The sequence below is a fragment of the Vitis riparia genome, chromosome 19 (genome assembly GCF_004353265.1).
Source record: "Vitis riparia cultivar Riparia Gloire de Montpellier isolate 1030 chromosome 19, EGFV_Vit.rip_1.0, whole genome shotgun sequence".
NCBI lineage: Eukaryota > Viridiplantae > Streptophyta > Magnoliopsida > Vitales > Vitaceae > Vitis > Vitis riparia.
The window spans coordinates 24,801,298-24,824,926 of record NC_048449.1 but is presented as its reverse complement, the minus strand read 5'-3'; the positions used below and the strand labels follow the sequence as shown (position 1 = coordinate 24,824,926).

Sequence of the window (23,629 nt, the reverse complement as noted above, 5' to 3'; positions counted from 1 at the left end):
TGTTTATTGAACTAATACTAAATTCTTAAGTTTAAATATAAATAATTTATTATTAAAGTATATATTTTAATTTCAATAATAAATTATAATTTAATAGTTTTTAATTAAATTTGAAAAAAAAATTATAATTCAAATCTCATTTACCAACTATGACTTAAAAGTATACTATTATTTCGATAAAGATAAATTTATCATAATACAAATAAATTAATATTTTAAAAAATAACAAATTAAATATCTTAAATTAATAAATTATACAATTTTATATATTATTTATATGTTATATAAATTTATTATTTTAATATTATTAATTTATTAATAAATAAAATATTCATTTATAATATCTTCTATTTATCAATTTATGTTTGTTGAAGTAATACTAGATTTTGAAGTTTAAATATAAATAATTTATTATTTAAGTATATTTTTTTAAATTGTAATTTAATAGTTTTTAATTAAATTTGAAAGTAAAAAAAAAAATTATAATTGAAATCTCAGTTATCAACTGCAACTTAAAAGTATACTATTATTTCGATAAAGATAAATTTATCATAATACGAAATAAATTAATATCTTAAATTAATAAATTATACAATTTTATATATTATGTAAGTGTTATATAAGTTTATTATTTTAAGATTATTAATTTATTAACAAATAAAATATTCATTTATAATATCTTTTATTTATCAATTTATGTTTGAAGTAATACTAGATTTTTAAATTTAAATATAAATAATTTATTATTTTAGTATTTTTTTAAATTTCAATTATAAATTGTAATTTAATAATTTTTAATTAAATTTTAAATTAAAAAAAATTAACTAAATCCGCAGTTGAACTGCGGCTTTAGTTAAAAAATGAAGCCGCAGTTGTCAATTGCGGCTTTAGTTCAAATATGAAGCCGCATTTGTCAACTGCGGCTATAATTAAAATGATGAAAAAAAATATTTTTTAATGATATGACTCCTATGTGGCACCAAAAAGGCCATTTTGAACATAAGTTTTAAAAAGTGGCTAGATGTTACATTTTTTTTTTAAATGAGCCATTTTGACCCAAAATTCGTCAAAATGCCCATTTAAAAACAAAATGTAACATTTAGCCACTTTTTGAAACTTATGTTCAAAGTGGCCTCTTTGGTGCCATGTAAGCGCTATATCATTAAAAAATATTTTTTTTTCATCATTTTAGTTAAAGCCGCAGTTGGCAAATGCGGCTTCATATTTGGACTAAAGCCGCAGTTGGCAACTGTGACTTCATTTTTTAACTAAAGCCGCAATTGCCAACTGCGGTTTCATTTTTTAACTAAAACTGCAGTTGCCAACTGCGGTTTCATTTTTTAATTAAAGCCGCAGTTGCCAACTGAGGTTTCATTTTTTAACTAAAGTCGTAGTTGCCAATTGCGGCTTTAGTTAATTTTTTTTTAAATTTAAAATTTAATTAAAAATTATTAAATTACAATTTATGATTGAAAATTTAAAAATATATTTAAATAATAAATTATTTATATTTAAATTTAAAAATCTAGTATTACTTCAACAAACATAAATTGATAAATAAAAGATATTATAAATGAATATTTTATTTGTTAATAAATTAATAATCTTAAAATAATAAACTTATATAACATATACATAATATATAAAATTGTATAATTTATTAATTTAAGATATTTAATTTGTTGTTTTTTAAGATATTAATTTATTTCGTATTATGATAAATTTATCTTTATCCAAATAATAGTATACTTTTAAGCCGTAGTTAATAACTGAGATTTTAATTATAATTATTTTTTTTTACTTTCAAATTTAATTAAAAACTATTAAATTACAATTTAAAAAATATACTTAAATAATAAATTATTTATATTTAAACTTCAAAATCTAGTATTACTTCAACAAACATAAATTGATAAATAGAAGATATTATAAATGAATATTTTATTTATTAATAAATTAATAATCTTAAAATAATAAATTTATATAACATATAAATAATATATAAAATTGTATGATTTATTAATTTAAAATATTTAATTTGTTGTTTTTTAAGATATTAATTTATTTATATTATGATAAATTTATCTTTATCGAAATAATAGTATACTTTTAAGTGACAATTGGTAACTGAAATTTCAATTATAATTTTTTTTTACTTTCAAATTCAATTAAAAACTATTAAATTATAATTTATTATTGAAATTAAAAATATATACTTTAATAATAAATTATTTATATTTAAACTTAAGAATTTAGTATTAGTTCAATAAACATAAATTAATAAATAGAAGATATTATAAATGAATGTTTTATTTATTAATAAATTAATAATCTTAAAATAATAACCTTATATAACATATAAATAATATATAAAATTTTATAATTTATTAATTTAAAATATTTAATTTGTTGTTTTTTAAAATATTAATTTATTTGTATTATGACAAATTTATCTTTATCAAAATAATAGTATACTCTTAAGCCGTAGTTGTCATATATAGATTTTTTTACAAAATTAGTTAATGAAATTAATTACAAAAAGTCTACTACAAAATGTAATTTTTAATAATTTAATTAAAGTCACAAAAAATATTCACTAAACATTAATATGGTGGAAAATAAAAAACATATATAATCTCACATGGAACCTATGTGTAACTAGATTTTTAAATTTAAATATAAATAATTTATTATTTAAGTATATTTTTTAAATTTCAATCATAAATTGTAATTTAATAATTTTTAATTGAAAAAAAAATTAACTAAAGTCGTAGTTTCCAACTGTGGCTTTAGTTCAAATATGAAGCCACAGTTGCCAACTGCGACTTTAGTTCAAATATGAAGCCGCATTTGCCAACTATGACTTTAACTAAAATGATGAAAAAAAATATTTTTTAATGATATAGCACTACGTGGCACCAAAGAGACCACTTTGAACATAAGTTTCAAAAAGTGGCTAGATGTTACATTTTTTTTAAAATGAGCCATTTTAACCCAAAACTCGAGTAATTCAAGATTCTTACAACTAGCAGGAGATGTTAACTATTGAGAAACCGATCAGATATGTCAATTGACATCCACTAGTCCGAGGCATGATAACGGGACGGGCTCAATAGCGGAGCGGGTTTGGTTAATTGCCTAATCTTGATCATTCTTTAATTTATATCCATCCACACTTCTCCTCTAGAAAATAAAAAATATATATATTATAAATTTTTATAATTTATTTTTATAAAAAAAAAATCAATTAAAATTTATTTTTATTTAATATTACATATAACCTATCTCATATGAGCATCCGAATCCAATCCTTGAAATGAAAAACTAAAACAATTCATTTTTATCCCAAACTTATTAAAACAGGGCATGTATCTAAAAACAAAAAAAACAAAAAACATTTTTTGCTTATCTAGTTATAATGAAATTATATTGTAATCCTTTAATAATATTTTTCGTCTTAATTTTATAAAAATAAATTAATAAAATAAAATAAATAAATAAATAAAAGAAGGAGAATTTCGGTGGCTATCCCACGAAAAATGGATTAACATTTGAAGAGGTTCTTGTTTGTTTTTCAGGAGAATGTTTAATTACCCACTTTAATTTAACATTCCCCAAAAACAATTTAGCTCTTTCAACAAAGTGAATTGTCTCAACCTTCTTCCTGTTTTGGATATTGATACCACAATATATTGTTTCTTTCACCACTTTTTTTTTCAGTCTGATAACTGATCATCAGTGATTTGTGAGTTATTATAAGTAATTTCTTGCTTTGAAAAGAACATCTTAAAGATACATTTAAGTTGAAATACGCTAATATATATATATATATATATATATATATATGCATTGACATGAAAAATCAAGGCCCATCAACATGTCAATTTAATTACTAATGAGCTAGTGATAAGAAATAGAATGTTTTGGCTAAACATTCAAAATGATATTATAAAATGTCTAAAAACTTGTGTCAATGATTCATTTTGTATGTGATGCTTAAGACTTGGACATATTAATTTTAAAGGATTGAAATTGTTGAACAAGAAAACTATAATGAGAATGATTGTCTTTTAAAGATCATTTGGACCAATTATGTGAAGGATGCATACTTGAAAAACATTTCCGAAAACGTTTTCCAAAAGAAACAATTACAAGAGCAAAGAACTCTAGAGCTTATTGTATACAACCCGATTCATCCAAACTCTTTTGATAATAATAAATATTTTTTACTTGTCATTGTGATTTTAGTACAAAAAAATTGGGTGTGTTTTTTAAAGGAAAAATAAAAAGTATTAATGCTTTTAAGAAATTTGAAGCAAGAGGAAATTCATATTAAAGAATTTGAAGAATATCATGAAAATCATGAAATCATTGGCCTTTAACGGTTCCATTTACTCCACAACAAATAGCATAGTTGAAAGACAAATAAAAGGATTCTGGACATGACTCGAAGTATATTGAAGAGTAAGAAGATGTCTAAACGATTTTAGACTAAAATGGTTGATTGTGCAGTTTATTTGTCAAAGTATTCTCCTAATTGAAGTTTATGGAATGAAATACCACAACAGCCTTGGAATGGAAGAAAGTCAAGTATTTCACATGAGGGTATTAGGAAGCATTGATATTTATACAACCTACTCAAAATGACCCTCACTTGAGATTATATAAAAGAGGAAGCTTTTGGAACCACCTTGAGACATTTGCACCTCCCTACTAGTGGAGGAGTATAGAGAATTCTAGAGAACCCTAATGACATTGACACATCTACACACAAGGAAGGAAAATGAGGGAAATGTCTGGAGAATTCTAAAGAGTTCTAAAGATGTCTTGTACATAGAATTTGTATAAGACATTCCAAATAATTTTAGAGTAGTGGAAAACCTTTGAGGTATCTAGAGAGTTCTATAGGTGTCTATAAATAGAAAATGACTTCATTTAGCAAAAGTACCAAGCACTTGAGTCTATAAGCTTTGTAAAGCATTCTAGTGCAACACAAGTTCCTTTCTTTCAAACCCTCTTGGTGTTATTTTCTTCTTTGTTCCTAACTTATGAGTTGTGTTATGCTACTTAACATAGCAAGTTAAGACCAAGGTTAACTTAGCAACATCAAGAGGCTTGAGTTATCTAAGCGTCGTATATGAACTTAGGAAACACCTAAAAGCAATTAAAGTTAGATAATAAGATTGAAAAATATATTTTCATTGGTTATAACTTAAGCTCTAAAGGCTACAAGTTATACAATCCAAACAATAAAAAGATCATTATTAGTAAAGTTGTAAAATTTAATGAAGAAACATGGAATTGGAGTAGTCAAGAAGGTAACTATAATACTCCTCCCCACCATAAAAATGAAAAAATATAAATAAATAAAAACAACAAAAAGAAGCTTATAAGATATTGCTACTCCATTTTCATCACCATCTTCATCAACTCACGAAGTTCTAATAACATCATCTTGGAAAGTTTAAGTAAAAGAACACCACATTTTAGAAGTTTTAAAAGACATTTATGAAGAAACAAAAATTAAAATGATCTAACCTTCTTTTGTTTTTTTGAAAATTGTGAACCAATAAGTTTTGAAGAACCAATTGGTCCAATTCGAAATCGAAGATGGAAAGATGGTATGAATGATGAAAAGAAGAATGCAAAAGGGGAGGTGGAGAAACACAAAGCAAAATTAGTGGCTAAGTGCTACAAGCAACACCAAGGCATCCATTATATGAATAAGACATCAGTGATTATATTATCAAAAAATCTAGTTTTCCATGATTGAAGTAAGTATAATAGATACAAGATATCATTTTATTAAAGAGTGCAGTATGAAGAATGAAATGCAATTAGAATTTGCAAAATCTCGAGATCAAATTGTAGATATTTTTACTAAGTTTTTGAAGTTCGAAAATTTTAGAAGGTTGATAGTTCAAAAGTTAAACTTAATTTAAAAACTTTATAAATATTATAATTAGATTTGGATTACAGGTTTTTTTTTAACTTAATGATGAATGCAATTTGCTTTCAAACTTTACTTATTTGTTTTTTAATTTTTCTTAACTTTCAACTTATTTACCAATATTTTTAACGGAATGGAAAAAATATGACTTTTTTCTTAATCTAAAAAGCTAACAGATTCAGATTTCCACCACCCAACTCTTAAATATGTGAGGTGGTAGTAGAATCAAAAACATCTAGGCACAACATTCAAATAATTAGGAATTTGAATAATGCATTAATATGTTGATTTTTAGAATATAGCCGAATGAGGTGCCAATGTAAGCTAAGTAATCCAATGACAGCTTCGATGTCATATGTTGTAATTGGACCACTTATAGGGATGGCAACCGAGGCACCCCCTATCTCATTCCCGTCCCAAAATATTTAATTATTTTTTATCCCCTTCCCAAACCTAAGGTAGGGTGGGGTAATACACTTTCATTCCCATTTTCAAACAAAAATTATAATCTTGTCCTTTCCCCATCTTAGACACGCAAATCTCAAATCCAAAATGAAATTCAACTCCTAAAGAGAAAAATCTCCTCAAAGATGCAACAAATTGCATCAATTTGAAGGGAAAAAACAAAATACTCATGAGAAAAGGCCAATTAAGGAGGTTGAACTTGAAATAAGGTTCAAAGTTGAAACTAGGTCCCTAAGAATCTAATGCCCTCATCCAATTAGAGAAGAATCAGGGCCTAAATTGTTGTTGGGACTTACTTGTAGAGATTGAGCTCACTGTGGCTCTTGGGCCTAAATTGTTTGGCTTGGGTTGATATCTGTTGAACACCTGAACCCTAGAATGAGAATCCGGTGGAAGGCAGGCATGTAAATAGGTTGGGCTAGGTTGGGCTGAAGCCATTTTGACATGGGACAATTTGGGCTCAGGACAGCCTTAGTTAGGCCCAAGTGGGCTGTCAAAAATTTAGTGTTTGTTTGGCATCTGCTTTGAAAAACAGGTTCTTATTTTTAAAAAATTAGTGAAAACCATTTTCAAAAATTGTTCTCAAATTTTTATTTTTAAAAAACATTAGCATGATTCTTAATTTAGGCCAATTCTAGGCCTATAAAGAATCATTTTTAGAATTTTCAAAAATTGATTTTTAAGAAATGCTTTCAAAAAATTCCAAGCAGACTTTTAATTCCTAGTCTAGGCTTTCAAGTTAGTTTTCAGGCTAACTTAGCTTTGGGCTAGGAATTCAATTAATACTTTCAGAATCAAACAAAATAAATTAAAAATTATTAATTGAGGTGATGGGATACATTTCCCATTTTTATATTTTTAAAAATAATATGTAAGATTTTTTATACAAAAATGGATACACAATTTGTGTATTTAAAGCATGTTTAAAATTTTATAATTGAAGTAAAAAAAAAAAAAAAATTACTCTCTCAAATATTTATATAAAAAGTGGGAACATAACTTATGCACTTGAAAACATTTTAAAAAATTTTTAAATTCAAGTAAAATTTTCTACACAAGAGTTTTTATATTTTATATAAAAATAAAAAATAGAGGTCGCATTCTATATTTATATAAAAATAAAATAAAGTAAAAAATGGGTTCAAATAACTCATAAAAGATGCATCCTCTGGAGTTGAAAAAATTAAAACTTCAAAACAGATTGTCTAATGAAAGAATTTATAATCTTATTCATCATTTTGAAAATGGCTTGGTTAAACTTAAAAATTAACTTGTTGAGTAAGTAAACAATTCAATTGAATAGTAGCAACAAAATCAAGTGCTAAGTCTCATCAGTTGAATATATAGTAGTAGCGAAATCGAGTGCTAACTCTCATTTCTTATTGAATTGATTGATCAACTTTCTATTGAATTTTTGGATTCTATAATTTTCACAAAAAGTTTCATTTAATTTGACTTTTTATTATTTTGGAAATAAATCCTATTACTTCTGGTCCTAGAGTCTCCACGCTTGAAAAAAAAAAAACTTGGGAATGCTTCGTTACAAATATTTTTAAGAACCCTTTGCTCTTAAACATAAAAATAAATAAATAAATAAGAGACCATTTAGCGTGATTAAGCTAAGCTCAAACTAGGTTAAGCCATGTTCGGGGGGTTTCAACTTGATAATATATAAAATGAAAACATTTTACAAAATTATAAAAACATAATCAAAATGAGATAGAGCATCATCCATCATCCTTAATAAGATGGTGATGGATTAGCTACTACGAACATACAAGACACACATGTGATTACAAAATGGATATTAAAATCCCTCCATTGAAAGCCACATATTAACCTTTCAACCTTAGCTTGAAAGATATCACCATCCTTCATCTACCATTTAATTTGCTTCTCATCCAATTGATGCCGACTTTCCACCATTATCTTCTTATACATTCTTCCTCAAGCATGCAGGCCTACCAATTATCATCAAATTTCTCTCCATTTGGACGTCATTCAATGACCCTATGCTACTATTAATTCAATTTAATTAATTTAATTTCATGTTATTGAATATTAATTTTTTATAAGTATATGGTTTTCAATGAAAGAGCAGTCCACCCATGATTAGTTTTTAGACCTTGGGATAAAATGTATTTATCTTGCATGGTGGATGGTGACCCATCAAGCTTGTTCCTCTCCCCTCCCCCCCTCCCTCCACCTCCCAACAAACTTTTTTTTTTTTTTTTTTTGCCTTAGTATTTTTATTTTAATGTTGGAACCCAACCAAATATTGCTTTGGCCATGCCCTACTCTAAATATAGCCTCCACTCATTGATTGGCTCCATGGTTTGGTAGGATTACTTTGAGTCTTTTTTTTTTTATCTAAAAATAAATTATTAAATAGATAAATATCATCAATAAGAAGGGACTATATAAAACCTTGTAAGACTTACCAAAAAAGAATTAAAAAAAATCCAAGAAAATTTTTAAGTAATTACATATGTATAACAAAGAAAACATTTTATCACTATAAATAATTTGTCCAATGACCTAATAAAAGCATTCAATGACATTCATAACATATTTCAATATTTTAATGGACATCTATGCTCTAAGTGCATTCTATCCTTGGATAGTGTTGTTACTCATGAAAAATAATTAATTATATCATTGTTTAAAAAAAAAAAAAAAACAAAGAAAGAAAGAAACTTAATTTGGTAATATCTGAAAAATGGATTTTAAAAAATAGAACAATTTTGAAAAATAATTATTTTTCATAAAAAATATTGTCTAAAAATATTTTTCAATTTTCAATTACTATTAAGAAAACGTTATAAAAAAATTGAAAACATGTTTAAATTGTTTTTAAAATAATTTGAATGTTTGTGAAATGTGCTTTTTAAGTTAAAAGCAATCATCAAATTAAGAGGTCCTCCCCTTTTCATGCACTTCTTTATTTTAAAATTAAAATATGGATAAGGTTGTTTCTTAAAAATCCTTTTTATAAAATTCATTAAATGGTTAGGAAAATTCAAGTTCATGAATTCGAAGTCATTGATCTCCAACCATATATATATATATATAACCCAACTTGGAGGAGTGTGACAATAAATGGCCTTGAAAATGAAGATGAGTAGTTACTTTATCCTAAAATAAATGAAATGGTGGGGCAGTCAAATTAACTTATGGGTCTGACCAAAGACCTAGAGAGAGAGAGAGAGAGAGAGAGAGAGAGAGAGAGATCAGAGGGTAACCCTCATCCCTCGTCCCTCACTTGGAGCTTCACAATGGAATAAATATAAAAATGAAACGACAAGAGCAGCCTAAAAAGAAACCAAGAATAAAGCAAACACATCCCAACATGCTACTTCTCCAAACCCTCCTCTCTATTATTATAAAACCCTTTCTCTGCCCTTCCCCACATAACTTGTCCCTTTTGTCCCTATTCACCCCCATTTTCTCATCCATATTCACAACTCTCTCCACCTTCCTTCTTCTTCTTCTTCTTCTTCTTCTTCTTCTTCTTCTTCTTCTACACAGTTCATGGCTTCCAGAGCTAGAAAGAAGCAGCAGAGATGGTGCACACAGCCTCTAACTCCTCTAATGGAGGGCCCAGATCCTGAAATGCAAGAAGAAGGAACCAAGAAGGAGAGTTCCTGGGAGGTCATCAGAGAATGGTTCCGCCTGCAGAAGGGTGGCGGCCTTGGGGTTCATGGAAGCAGTAGCTTCTCCCTCTCTTTATATGGAAACATCCCCGCCAAAACCCAAGACTTGAGGCTTCTGCTAGGCGTCCTGGGCTGCCCTCTCGCCCCCATCCCCCTCGCCACTGACCCACTTCACCTTCTCCATATCAAGGACATCCCCATAGTAAGTATATATACTTAATTTATCTTCTACAACATTTATGTATATGAACCAGCTCTGCTCATCATGAAATATATATGGGGTAATGAGCAGGAGACGTCGAGTGCCTGTTACATCATACAGCAGTACTTGGCGGCAACGGGGTGTCTGAAGCAAGAGAAGGGGATGAAAAACATGTACACCACGGGGACGATGAAGATGATATGCTGCGAAACGGAGATATCGACGGGGAAGAGTGTGAAGAGCTTGGGGACGAGGAGTGGGGAGAATGGGTGCTTTGTGCTCTGGCAAATGTCTCCCGGAATGTGGTCTCTGGAGCTGGTGGTGGGTTGCAACAAGGTCGTCGCCGGCAGTAACGGCAAGATCGTCTGGCGCCACACCCCTTGGCTCGGCACCCACGCCGCCAAAGGCCCCCACCGCCCTCTCCGGCGCATCATTCAGGTACATAGATACATACAAATTTTCTCCTACAATTTTTTTTTGTTTGTTTGGAAATTAAATTTGAATAAAGAAGGAGGAGACGGAATTGAAGAAGGGGCAAACGAATGGAAATGGCTGACAATGATAGAGAAACTGTCTCCTTCTTTACCCAACACTATGCTTTTTCTTTTCTTCTTTTTTTTTTTTTTTTTTTTTTGTCTGAGAAGCTGAGAGTGAGTGATGGAGGGCACGTGGTCCACTTTATTACGTCACCAACGATCACAAATCCTCGGGATTTCCACCTCTTATTCTGTTAAAGTGTTCCGCGTAGTATCTTATCATATCCCCTCCCTTTCACTTTTCCTTTTTTTTAACACTTTACTGCATCGTGTCGGATTTTATTGCATTTTAGACCCTACTTCTTTTGGCTATTTCCACTTGTTCCCTTCTTCATTTTGTCTTATTCGATTAATTCCCAATTGTAACCACCTTTTTCAGCTTTTTCTTCTGCTATGCCCCTCAATTACTCCTACTATGTTTTTCAAATTTATAAATTTAACACAAGAAAAAAAAAATCTGAAGAAAAAAACAGAAAAAAAAACCCTCAAATAACACTATAATTATACAAATCATGATGGTCGAAACCGCAATTATTTTAGGATATTGAAATATAAATCTCGAAACTCTAATAATTATCATTTAGCTAATAAGTTCATGGATATTAAGGTTTAACAAATGGTGCTTGCAAATGTTGGAAATCAAATTCAAATAACTATTAATTCTAAGGTTTTTTCTAGTCCAAGAATAATTGTACATTTTTCTTAGGTTGACTTGAAAGGTTTTTCTAACCCTACCATGACGGTAAATTGTGTAGGGTTTGGATCCAAAGAGCACGGCTAGCCTGTTCGCCAAAGCCCAATGCTTGGGCGAGAAACGGATAGGAGAAGATGACTGCTTTGTCCTAAAGGTGGCGGCCGACCGGGCGGCAGTGATGGAGAGAAATGAAGGCCCTGCAGAGGTGATAAGGCACGTACTATATGGATACTTCAGCCAAAAGAGTGGCCTCCTAATATACCTAGAGGACTCACACCTCACAAGGGTTCAAGCTCCTGGAAATGACACAGTCTACTGGGAGACCACCATAGGAACCAGCCTGTGGGACTACCGGGACGTCGATGGCGTGATGATCGCGCACGAGGGGCGGACCATCGCCACGGTTTTTCGGTTTGGAGAGGTGTCCATGCAGCATAGCAGGACAAGGATGGAGGAGCTGTGGGTGATAGATGATGTAGTGTTCAATGTTCCTGGCCTCTCCTTTGATTACTTCATTCCTCCTGCTGATATTTTTGATGTTGATAACTCACCATGATGGACTAACAATAGGGTTTTTTTTTTTTTTTTTTTTTTTTGTGGGTTTAATTTGGTTTGGGTTACACTAATATTGGTGGATCAACGTTATAACGGTGTAATTTTCATGGGGATTGTGCAGTTGTTTCTAGTCATTAAGCCAAATGACCAAATTAATCAAAGAATGCATTTGAAGTCTTGGAATAATGTAGGGATTTTGAGTCTGTTCACCAATGATTTTTAAAAATAATTCTTAAAATGGTTAAATATGAAAAATATTTTTGTTCCCTTATTCTAAATACTTGAAAACAAACAAAATATTTTAAAATATTTTTTATGTTTTTAAAAAATTAATTGATCTAGAAAAAGACGACTTATTTTTAGATTAAAATTAAAACAAGCTTTTTAAGTTGGAAAATAATTTTTATATTATGTTTTAAAGAATAGAAATGAGAGAGAGAGAGAGAATAAAAGAGGTCCTAAGAAAGCCACAAGGCTCTTGGACTAACCATAATTTCAATGGGCTCGCAAAACGCCCTCTTAATCCTCTACTCTGAACAAGGAAAATGGCGGGAACTAACGGCCTTTTACCACCAAATCAGAAAACAAGGCTTTCAGCCAAACTCCTTCACCTTCTCATCTCTCCTCAAATGCCTTTCCTCTTCCCAATCTCCTCTCCTTCATGCCCAGCCCCTCCATGCCGACGCCGCCAAGCGCGGCTTCGTCTCCTCCGACCCCTTTGTGACCAACGACCTTCTCACGGTATATTCCCGATGCGGCTCACCGCAAAGTGCTCGCAAAATGTTTGATGAAATTCCTGTTCCAGGCCCATTCTGTTGGAACACCATGATATCTTGCTACTTCCGGGAATCCCATTGTGGGGCTGCTCGGGAGCTGTTTGATCGAATGCGTGAAGCCCATTTGGCTAATGATGTTACTTGGTCTGCGGTGATAGCGGGGTATGCTCAGAATAGCAGGCCTAGGATGCATTGTTTGTATTCAAGGAGATGAGGGGGGAGTGCGATGAAATGGGCTCTCCCTTGTCGCCAATGTCTCACACCATTACAAGTGTTTTTTCAGCTTGTGGGCAGTTGAGGAATGTTATTTTGGGAGAACAAATTCATGGGTATGTGATGAAGATAAGCAGTTATGTTGAGAATGATGTTTTTGTTGGGAGTGTTGTTGTTGATATGTATGGTAAGTGTGGTTTTGAAGAGCTTGCGAGGTTTGTTTTTGATTCAATAGTGGACAAGTGCGTTGTAGTTTGGACGGCACTGATTGCAAGCTATGTCTGTAATGAGTGCCCTTCCCCAGCTATTGAAGTTTTCCGGGAGATGATTTATGAGGGCATGGAGCCAAATTGTGTTACTCTATCTTCTCTAATTTCAGCTTGTTCCCAAATCCCAGACTTGATGTTGGGTAAGGAAATTCATGGCTTCATTACTAGGAGAAGAGCAGCAACAACTCCAGATGTTTTCATTTCAACATCCTTGATAGATATGTATGGTAAATGCAATTACATGGTGTATGGTCATCGGATATTTGAGAAGGATAAAACATACCCAAGATGTAACACAACAGCTTTGTGGAATGCAACAATTGCTGGGTATATGGAGAATAATTTTGTTAGTGATGCTTGGGATGTGTTTAGATCTATAACTCATGGTGAAGGGATTAATCCCAATACTGTTACCATGTCCATTGTTCTTCCTTTGTGTGCTAGATCTTCCCAGCTCCTCTCTGGTAAGGAAATTCACTGCTATGCTCTTAGAAATGGTTTGGATCAAGAAATCTTTGTAAGTAATGGCCTAATAGACATGTATTCCAAATGTGGAAAGCTTAAGCTGGCGGAAAATCAATTTAATAGAATGATGAATGAAAAAAACAGGATTTCATGGACCTCCATGATTGATGGGCACGGGATACATGGAGATGGAGAAGGTGCAATTAGAGTTTTTGAAAGCATGGTAAGGGAAGAAGTCAAGCCGGATCATATCACATTTGTGGCTCTCATCTCTGCTTGTAGTCATGCAGGCCTCTTGGAACAAGGTCTTAGATACTTCGAAGAAATGAGTAGAGAGTATGGAATTGTACCCGTGGAGGAGAATTATGGGACTGTTGTTGATTTGCTTGCACGAGCTGGGCGCTTCAAAGAAGCCAGGGATCTAATGGAACGAATGCCTATAAAGCCTGGTGCAAACGTTTGGGGGGCATTGCTTGGTGCCTGTAGGATCCATGGAAATGTCAAGGAGGCTGAGCTTGCCGCTCATTGTCTGCAAAAACTTGAACCAAAAGATAGTGGTTTTCAAAAATTGTTAGCCAGTATATATCTAGAGGCTGGGAGGCGAGAAAATGCAGAAGATTTAAGGAGTCAAATGAGAGAAATGGGCATGGAAAAAAGACAAGGATTCAGCTGGTTGGAGACTAAGGAAGAAATTTATGAATCCATTGACAGCGATAAGCACATTCCTGATACAGCAGAGACTTGGAGTCCTGAACAACTAGAGATTTCAGATTAAATGATAAAATTCATCTTGAGGATATCAGTTGAAGATTATACAATGATGCCATAAATCTTCAGGCAGCAATATTATATTAATCTTCCCTTATTGGAAGTTACAAATTTATTTGTCACGATTTTGGACCCACTAGAGTGGGAAATATCCATGTATATTAGAGAAAGAACGAATTCAATGGAAACCTGAGTTTCTTCTTTATTTGTTGTACACATGATATATGCATTTTCATCATGACTTTTTTAATATTGTTGTACTCAGATTAATTTTCCTATCTCATACCCAAGTTAGATATTGAGCACCCACAACAATTTTTTGTGTTATCAGAGCTCATCGGACTCACTCAAAGAACCTCTTGACTTTTTATCTTCTCCTTCTTGTCTAATCCCCTTACATTTCTCTCTATTTACAGTTACTTCTGATTCATGTATGATCATCCCATGTTTGATGAAACCATTTTTGTTGTTTCATCTTCTAAAAATGGTCACTATAATTGATTCTCTGAAAAAGGTGAATATTTCCGGCTTCATGTTCTGCTGCTCTGTCTTTTCCAATGGAGAAGAGTCTGGGATTTGCAATGATCCATTAATATATGTCGACATGTTAATGCAAAACTCCTTTCTTTTAGTTGCTATGTTATTCTCATAGGCAATTGGTGCAAGTTTGAGATGCATGATATTAAGAATGGTCTTCTGTTTCAGCACTTCAAGGGAGGCACCGTTTCCCAACCATGTAGATATTGTCTGCTTTAGACGCAAAGGGGCCCTCACAGCTTTAAAACGTGTCTATTTGGTTAAAAGGAGTCTCTACATATATAGCGCCAAAAATTTTTCCCCTATCCGACGTGGGACATCACAAACACCCCTAGTTTAATACAAATAAATATTCTTAGAATATTTAATTTAGATAAGTTAGAAAAAAGAAATAAATTAAATAGTAATAATAGTTTAATACAAATAAACATTCTTAAAAGATTTAATTTAGATAAGTTTGAAAAAAAAATATTATTGTTTAGGAAGATGAAAATAATATTGGACGGTAATAATAATATTAGCATGAAAAAATAATCAAGATCCCTAATATGCTAAATAAAATATTTTTAGGATTATATAATTTTTACCTTTAGATAATTGTGAATGATATTATGTTAGGTGGGGGGAGTAAATTTGTCAAGCTAAACACTTCAAGTTTTTGAGCGCTTCTTCAAGGTAAGGGAAATTAATGCAAATTTTTACAAAAGAAAATAATTTCCTTTTTATATTGTATTTTGAAAAGTGTAAAAATATTATTTTTATCTTTTTGCATGGATCAAATATGTGTTTTGCATGGAAAGTATATTTGAGAATCTTCTTTGTTTCTTTATGAAAAGTGAAAAATTTTGGAGATATGATATTTTGTTTTGCAAGTTTGAATTAATGAAATAAAGTGTTTAACTCTAGTTCCTATGACCCTAGTCAATGGGTTATAATTGTTAACATTTCTATGGCCCTAATCAACGGGTTATAATAGTTGATATTATATGGCCCTAGTCAACGGGTTATAATAGTTGACCTTATGGCTCCTAGTCAACGGGTTATAATTGTTGACTTTTGGTTTTGTTCACCTTAAATGGAACAAATTTGAAACTAGTCACTCATTTGTGAAGTTCCACCTAATTGGGCACCATTTGTTATTTGATAACCAGCGTAAGATATTTTGAATGCATTTGATTTGGTTTTGATGAGAAATTATTTTGAAATGGATATAAGAAAGTTTGTTGAAAAGTTTGAATATATTAGTATTTCGAACTCAAAAGTTTTTTATAAAAATAAGTATATGTTATATCTCCTATTTACAAGCATGATTGAAAATGTTTTATCAATGAAACTGTATTAATATTCCTTATTAAACTTTAAGCTTATGTCCCTTCGTTAATAATTTTTCAGGTACTCTCAGTTCGGGTGAGGAGTGACGGTTAGGAGGAGAAATTGGCTTGTTAGGACTTTTGTCAAAACTCTCTTTATTTTGAGCATTGTTAGATGTTAAAATTTATTTTCCATTGGAATTATTTGAGTTTTGAGTTATTTGAACAATAACACTCTAGTTGATGTGTTAGTTTTTTTTAAAAAAGTTGATGCTCGGAGACTTTAGAATTTTGTCCTATTACTCTGAACAGGAATTTGGTAATTGATAAATTTCTTTCTAGTTATAATACGAATATTTGTGTCGTTTCCACTTTGAGCCTTTGGGCTTGAAGTGTGAAATGACCATCATGCCCTTGGAGTGGGTTTTAGGGCGTGACACACCGACACCCTACATAAACTAACAATTCGATTACATTATACATTCACATTCATAAAGTGAGTAGGTTTCATTTTCCATAGACAGATTCACTGATATATTGTTGGTTCCCTTATGCAGGGTGCATATTCATCCAAAATTTCTATGAAACAGAAGTGGGACTCATTTCAATTTCCATGGATGGAGAAACATATGTCAGAGCTGCTACTACATTGCAATCCACCATTACCTGATTTTACGTTTAAATCCCAACAAAGGGTAAGTTGCACTCAACCTGTTAAGTTTTTCTTGTTTTCTTTTTCATAGACTGATTGCAAAACACGACCAATGTGGTAGCACAAGAGTCCAAACACCATGGGTCCGAACTATCTAACAATATTAGATTTTGAACAGAATAATTCTCCACTTGGTTGCATAAGAATCCAAAATTTCTTCTCTTTTTATCCATAGTGTGAGGTTCAATACTTTTCTCTTCTTTGTCTCTGTTTTCTTGACAATCAAACTAGCATAAAGGACTGGTAAATTTAGTGAGAAGCAAAATGATCAACTGTCTTGGTATGAATGAAGATTTATTTGAAAATTTAGCTAGAGGCACCAAAGCAATGAAACTGATCACCAATAATTCAAATTTTCTAACTCTCTCTTGTAGACTAATCTACTTGTGGTCCATTTTGAATGCCTTTAGAATGCAATCTTTTGGATCTGTTGAACAACAAAGATTCTATCCTGGCCATAGAGGCCACTCGAAGAGCCCACTAAGGACCACTCTCTGAGTCATATGAGCTCTCTCATAGGCCCATTGAGAGATCTCTTTAAGCTCGTTAAAGTTTCATTCCTTGCTACAGGACCACTTCATCAAAGCCCATTCGAGTTCCACTCAAAGCCCCTATCTTTTTGCACATTCGAATTGCGTTGCCAAGCATATTGAAGCTTCATTTTCCTCATTTTCTTACAAATCCCACACTCAATGTCGGCAAAACATACAAATAATCTCGGGAATATAGATAGATTTGATTACCCTTTAGCTTTTTCCATTCTTGTCCATGTACAGGTCTGTCTCTTAGCAAGGTTATCATTGTTGGTCCATGCCTGGCCACAAAGATGCATGCATCTTTGAATACCCTTGACCATATAACACATTCTTCATTGGCTTGACACTCAACTTGGAAAGCATATGCTACTCTTTTGAATGAGCTTTCTAACAAGAACTAGAATTTAAGTCGGAAAACCCATTTTGTCATCAATTGAATTCCGAAAACTTTCTAGGAGGAAGTTCAACAAATGAAACCCATTAATGAACTGCCCTTATAACTTGGTGGTCCTGATGAATTAGGACTCTCATCACGATCCATGCAATGATCGAAGTTTATGCCACATGACAATCATCATTTGAAAGTTATTATGGTCGAGATCTTAACTAACATTCAACTTATTTTGTAACACATTTTTAATTTCAAGCAGGTTGGACCAAGTCTTAGAATGATGATTTTCACATAGGAAAAGGTTTTGTTAAATGATGGCTTGCATCATGATCAACTTATTTTCTGACACTTATTCTGTCAAGCAGGATGCACCAAGACTTTGGAATGATGATTTCCGCATAGAAAAACCCTCCTGATACATGATGGCTTCCATTATGTTCAAAACAGAACTCATTTGGTTGCTTTGATAGTTTCAAGAGCCGATTTCAATTTATGCAGACAAGAAAAAACTTGTGATTTCAATAGTCATTGGAGTATGACAATGTTCTAAAAGTATCACAGGAGAATGAAGATTGATTTATTCTTACATTTATTACGAAATGCACGGTGGTGCTTTTTCTTTTCTAGTGGTAATCTTATGGTTACATGTTTATGAAGAAATCAGCCTCTTTACTTTATTAAAAGGATTTAAAAGCCAACTAATGGTAATGTACAATCGTCAAAAAGAAGAAGATGGATAGAAACAGCATGCATAGTATTTTCCCAGCCGATATTTTGGCATTATTTTCAACTGAGTCACATTACGGTTTCATATCAGACCCCTCAAGACATAATTTTCCCCTTTCTAGTGGATACATTGTGCAAAATACTCTTAATTTCTCAAAAAGGGATGAACCATGACTAACTCATCACTTTCTTTCTTCGACTCTGGCTCAAATTATGGGAGAGGTGTCAGAGGGGAAGGACAAAGGAAGCTTCTGCAGCGTACTTTGTGACAGAGGAGTCATGACTGAGCAGACAGAATCCAATGTAAGGTACTCTATATGTATATGGAGCTGCAAATGATATTTACATGGGAAACCACGCCATGACCAAGTGCTTCCTTCGGCCTTCTTTATATTTTCGATGATTTGCAATAATAGGTGATAACCCTTATCATGGCATATATAAAAATCTATGTATAGGTTTCTGGGTAAACATGTACTTGTGAAGATACGCAAACCAATCCCTGATCATCAACTTTTAATATAGTATTGCAGACTCAACTTTGCCCTCATAAAGATAGAAGCTTCCTCGGAATCTGCACGCATGGGAGTGCGTTGCATTCTCTCCTCCCCGCTCTAACCTTTAAATCTCTCCCTCTCTCTGTGCCTTGGCTTTTCCTCTGAATAAATGAGTAGTTAGCTTTTCCTCTGTTTATGAGTGGTACAGTGTGTATTGGGAGAGTGAGGTGGTGGGAGCTTTGTTGCCAACTTGCAGCCATCCTCTTAAATTTTTTTCCTGCAACCGATAAAGGTGGTTGCACCGCCATCTTTTCTACATAGCAAAAGAAACCCTCTTCATGCGTCCAATCATAGACAACCAACCTAGAGAGAGAGAGTGTGTGAGAGAAGGAAAGAGACTTGGATCTTTTTCTATTTTTCTTAAAGGGAAGGAAGCCTCTAGGGTTTTTGGTCTCCATGAATCCTATGCCAGCACTGACTGATCAGCATTCATCATCAACCTTAAGAAAGCAAGCAGTATTATCAAATTATTCTTTTACACCATTTGTTAAAGGATTACGTGGTGAAGTATGTGCTTTTTATGGTTACTTCTCTCTTTAATTGTCCCTCATGCATGGCAAGGCCCCATGTATATCTTAAAGGTGGGTCTAATAAACTTTTGATTAATGTGTATGATTAATTAACATATATGACACTGTTCTTATAGTAGAATTGTCTCGATATTTTAAAGGAAAAGTTATCAATGTGTTAACCATATGAAGATAAAATTATTAATTGGCGTTACAATCACTGTTTTTTATGCATTGTTCATGAGTTGTGATGCCATGATAATCTTCTGTTCTTTCACATATTGACTAGCTCAGATTGATATTAAGAAAAAATGAAGAGAAAAACATATCATATATAGATAAAAGTAGAGGAAAAAGAAAACAACAATACTAGATTGAACCTATTTTCCAAGAAACCAAGAGTACTTAGAAAAATTAATGAAAGGTAGAGTTCTTCAAACGACCGATGAGATCGAAATGAGAGATAGGTCATGCACCTAGTCGTTCTTTTCATTTGATACCCAAGGAATGTGGAGTACTAAAGAGGAAAAAGGGCATGAAAGATAGATACTCACCCACCAAAAGAAAAGGGATGGTTAGATACTCTCTGTCGGCTTCTCTCACGGGAAATTCTTCTTCATTCAAGGAAAAGGAGCTTCTATCAATCTTGCTTCATTCAATTCCCAATGAGGAATTGAAAGCCCTACCTAACCAGGTTGTGCCTTTGTTTACTGTTTTATGTGTTCCCCAAAACCCTAAAACCCTTTAATTGCTTTAATGGTGATCACTGTTCGTTTTTTATCTTCCCAATGGATTTGTTTCCAATGATGGAACTAACTAACTATGAGCAACTAACTTAAAAGCAACAGTTGGAAAAAGGTTGCTGCATTCATATGAGTAACCTCAAAAAACAAATGCATACTGTCCAAACATGACAATGTCCTATGTAACAAAAGACCCCACCAGAAGAAATTTAGGTTCCATAATCTCAAAGTCCTCGCTTCTTCTTTTTTTCCCTTTCTACAAATTAAGTTGTCCTTAAAGAAAATGTTTTCGGGCAAATTGTGGAGGAAGGTTCGATCTTAAGTGGAAGAAAAAGGAAATAGTTTGATGAAAAGAATATTAGTACTGTTTGCATGGTTGCTAGAATATATTTCATGCAAGCTAGCTTAATTGTAAAGCAGCATTGTTCTGTGGAAATTTCATGGACTAAACAGTCATCCATAGTGCGATACATTTCCGAATCGATAAGCTAGGAATGAGATGCATGAGAGTAGAAAGAGTATCAAGTAGTAAGAGCATAATAAAGTTATAATTGTACTAGTTAGATTACATTCTACCTGAAAGTCTGCCATGCATGGCTTTATACCAGATTTGAGCGGAAACCCTAATGTGAAATGCTAGCCTTCAAGACCAAAACCCTAAATCTCATAGTTCAGGTCACTTAGATCTAATATGTAATTTGGCCTCACCCGTATGAACTTCTTCCTTGTGGCATGGCACCAGCATTGATCATGGGATTCATCCTATCTGTGGGAAGTGGTGCTCTACGTGGCGATGGCCTTCCAAGCTTTGCCGACCCCGACCCATCAAATTTCTTTTCTCCCATAGGATCACCAGAGAGAATTGGCTTTGTTTCATAAATGTCGGATATGGAATCCATATCAGCTCCTCTATCCATCGATGGTGGTGCAATTTGAATTTGATCACCCTTGAATGGATCATCTTGAGAGCCTAGACAGGATGCTGCTGTTCCCAGTTCTTGCATCCGAAGATCATCAGACCAGATTAGAGGGTTCTTGCCACTACCACTATAAGGGCTAGGCCTCTTCTTTCCCAAACACATGTTCTCAGTATTCTGTATGAAGCCATCAAGTGATCTGTCCATGCTTTGTTGAAGGTCAAGCTGGTCACCGCCATAAATGTTTAGGTCTTGAAGAGATGGAAAGTTCAAGGAAGAACCGAAATCCTTCATCGCTCCCATGTCAGGAACTCCTTGATTTCCGATACCCTTGTAGTTTCCCAAAGCCATGTTTTCACCTGCAAGTGTCTGGCAAGCTTTCTCCAGTATAGTCTGCATGTACTTCCCTTGAGCTTCAATTCTCAACTGGAGGTGTCTTTGGACCTGCAATACATATATAACACATATACCAAAACCGATCCGTAAACGAATTCTTGTTGATCATAGCCTGTACACGAAAAATGAAGTTCTTTGCACTTACCTCTAGTTGTTCGTGAAGCCTTCTTTGCACCTCCATTTGCATCCTAATCGCATCAGTTATATGTGTGTTACTGCCACCATAGCACACATGCATTCCACAAGAAAATCACAAACCCCCCACCCCCAAAAAGATACGGAGAAAAAAAAAAAAAAAAAACTTAGGAAATTCATTCAACATTCAAAAACACAGTTCCCCTACTAGAATTCATTCACTGGCTATCACCCAAAAAAAGAATTGTTGAGGTATGTGATTACATACTCGTTGGTATTGCGGCTCATCACCCCAGATGAAGATGCAATGTTTCTTTGAAGTTCTAATGCTGAAGCTGCCATGGAAACCGAATAACCAAAATTAAATGACTTATATATTAGCTAAATTATAAGTCTGAATTTGGAGATACATGCAAAAACTTAACAACCCTAGGAAGATGAAACACTTCTCTCACCATCCTTAATTGAGTGATCATTGAATTCCTTGTGCGGCTGCTTTCCAAGCCTGAATTTCTATGAACAAAGAAAAGGAAGGAAAAGGAAAAGGAAAAGAGAAAATATCAAGCCAACTCAATATCAGATGCATCAAAAGCAAAAGAAGCACGCAATATTTGTTATCCTCTGTTGTGTTCAAACCTGGAGATGGCTCTTGAGATGGTAAAGAGTGAGACCTTTTACACCCATGACTCTCATGATGGTCTTCGGGGTGGCCTCTGCAAAGAGGAAACAAATTAAACAAGAGAAAACGAGGACAATCGCAAAAAAACAGAAACACGTGAAGATATGAGATACAAGAATTGGTGAGAATTAGGGAGGAGAGGTACTATCAGGTCCTCCCAGCTGAGTGACAGCATCAACAAAGCGTTCATGGAGCTCAACAGTCCACCGGAGGCGGGGCTTTGGGTCGGTGGTGAGGACAAGGCCAGAGTCACCTTGAACACACATGGGTCTATCGTGAGAATTCATAGTAGAAGGCTTCTTGTGATGGAACATTCTCTATCTCTCTCTCAGCTGCTCTGGAATAGGAAGAGATTCAAGAACAAATGCGATGCAAATAGGGAAGAATAGGGTGCGTTTTTGAAGAAGAGTTTGGCTTTGATTTCTCAAATAGAAAGTACGGGGGGACAAGCCAACCCTGTAGAAAAGAAAATCTCCACAATATTAAACAAAAATAAAGCGAACCCCTACTCTAATATGCAGGCAGGCAGGCCTCTTCCTTTGCCAAAAGATTCTCTCTCTCTCTCTCTCTCTCTCTCTCTCTCTCTCCCCCTCTCTCTCTATATATCTCTCTCTCTCTCCCTCCCTCTCTCTATCTCTCTCTTCCTCCCTCTCTCTCTCTCTCTCTCTCTCTCCTTACCTTTACAAAGAGTACATCAGTGTATTGTACATCTAAGTAGTGTTTTTTTAGTGTACATCTTTTGTCACAGCTAAAAGAAGAGTACATCCATGTAGCGTTATTCTTCTACCATGTGAAGCTTTTGAAGCATTGAGATATATGAGAGAGACCTCTCATGCAGTCATGATGAGCAAATGTTGAACTTTACCCTTGTTCCATTGAACCCCATGAACATATATAGATATATCCATATGCTGATGTTCCATCTAAAACATAAA

General features: G+C 33.1%; 4 protein-coding genes across 5 annotated transcripts; 3 read left to right on the top strand and 1 right to left on the bottom strand.

Moving 5' to 3' along the window:
• The first annotated feature begins 9,796 nt into the window (after positions 1-9,796).
• On the top strand, positions 9,797-12,233 carry LOC117908585. Its single transcript, XM_034822235.1, has 3 exons — positions 9,797-10,270; positions 10,361-10,708; positions 11,562-12,233. The coding sequence occupies exons 1-3, from the start codon at positions 9,947-9,949 to the stop codon at positions 12,054-12,056; spliced, it is 1,167 nt and encodes a 388-aa protein (XP_034678126.1). The 5' UTR covers positions 9,797-9,946; the 3' UTR covers positions 12,057-12,233.
• A 320-nt stretch (positions 12,234-12,553) lies between these two features.
• LOC117908367 (pentatricopeptide repeat-containing protein At2g21090-like) lies at positions 12,554-13,045 on the top strand. The gene has a single exon (XM_034821951.1). It carries the CDS (start codon positions 12,554-12,556, stop codon positions 13,043-13,045), a length of 492 nt encoding a protein of 163 aa, XP_034677842.1.
• Positions 13,046-13,062: 17 nt separating this feature from the next.
• LOC117908366 (pentatricopeptide repeat-containing protein At1g11290, chloroplastic-like) lies at positions 13,063-14,553 on the top strand. Its single transcript, XM_034821950.1, has one exon. The coding sequence runs from the start codon at positions 13,063-13,065 to the stop codon at positions 14,551-14,553; it is 1,491 nt and encodes a 496-aa protein (XP_034677841.1).
• A 6,518-nt stretch (positions 14,554-21,071) lies between these two features.
• Positions 21,072-23,167, bottom strand: LOC117908572 (myb family transcription factor IPN2). Of its 2 annotated transcripts, none has more exons than XM_034822219.1 (6): positions 22,840-23,167; positions 22,652-22,728; positions 22,471-22,528; positions 22,284-22,350; positions 22,026-22,095; positions 21,072-21,928 (listed from the first exon to the last, which is right to left on the bottom strand). In XM_034822219.1, the coding sequence occupies exons 1-6, from the start codon at positions 23,006-23,008 to the stop codon at positions 21,272-21,274; spliced, it is 1,098 nt and encodes a 365-aa protein (XP_034678110.1). In that variant the 5' UTR covers positions 23,009-23,167; the 3' UTR covers positions 21,072-21,271. The 2 variants fall into 2 exon arrangements, with proteins under 2 accessions (XP_034678110.1, XP_034678111.1); XM_034822220.1 differs by having other exon boundaries at positions 22,026-22,068.
• Between the last annotated feature and the right edge of the window lie 462 nt (positions 23,168-23,629).

What these genes read in the sequence shown, in the direction of transcription:
- LOC117908585 (XM_034822235.1), top strand. Translation starts at nt 9,947, where the DNA reads ATGGCTTCCAGAGCTAGAAAGAAGCAGCAGAGATGGTGCACACAGCCT. An exon ending in ATATCAAGGACATCCCCATA is followed by an intron (nt 10,271 to 10,360) that starts GTAAGTATATAT and finishes GGTAATGAGCAG; the next exon opens with GAGACGTCGAGTGCCTGTTA. An exon ending in CTCTCCGGCGCATCATTCAG is followed by an intron (nt 10,709 to 11,561) that starts GTACATAGATAC and finishes TAAATTGTGTAG; the next exon opens with GGTTTGGATCCAAAGAGCAC.
- LOC117908367 (XM_034821951.1), top strand. Translation starts at nt 12,554, where the DNA reads ATGGGCTCGCAAAACGCCCTCTTAATCCTCTACTCTGAACAAGGAAAA.
- LOC117908366 (XM_034821950.1), top strand. Translation starts at nt 13,063, where the DNA reads ATGGGCTCTCCCTTGTCGCCAATGTCTCACACCATTACAAGTGTTTTT.
- LOC117908572 (XM_034822219.1), bottom strand. Translation starts at nt 23,008, where the DNA reads ATGTTCCATCACAAGAAGCCTTCTACTATGAATTCTCACGATAGACCC. An exon ending in TCAGCTGGGAGGACCTGATA is followed by an intron (nt 22,729 to 22,839) that starts GTACCTCTCCTC and finishes TCCTCTTTGCAG; the next exon opens with AGGCCACCCCGAAGACCATC. An exon ending in TGATCACTCAATTAAGGATG is followed by an intron (nt 22,351 to 22,470) that starts GTGAGAGAAGTG and finishes TTTCCATGGCAG; the next exon opens with CTTCAGCATTAGAACTTCAA.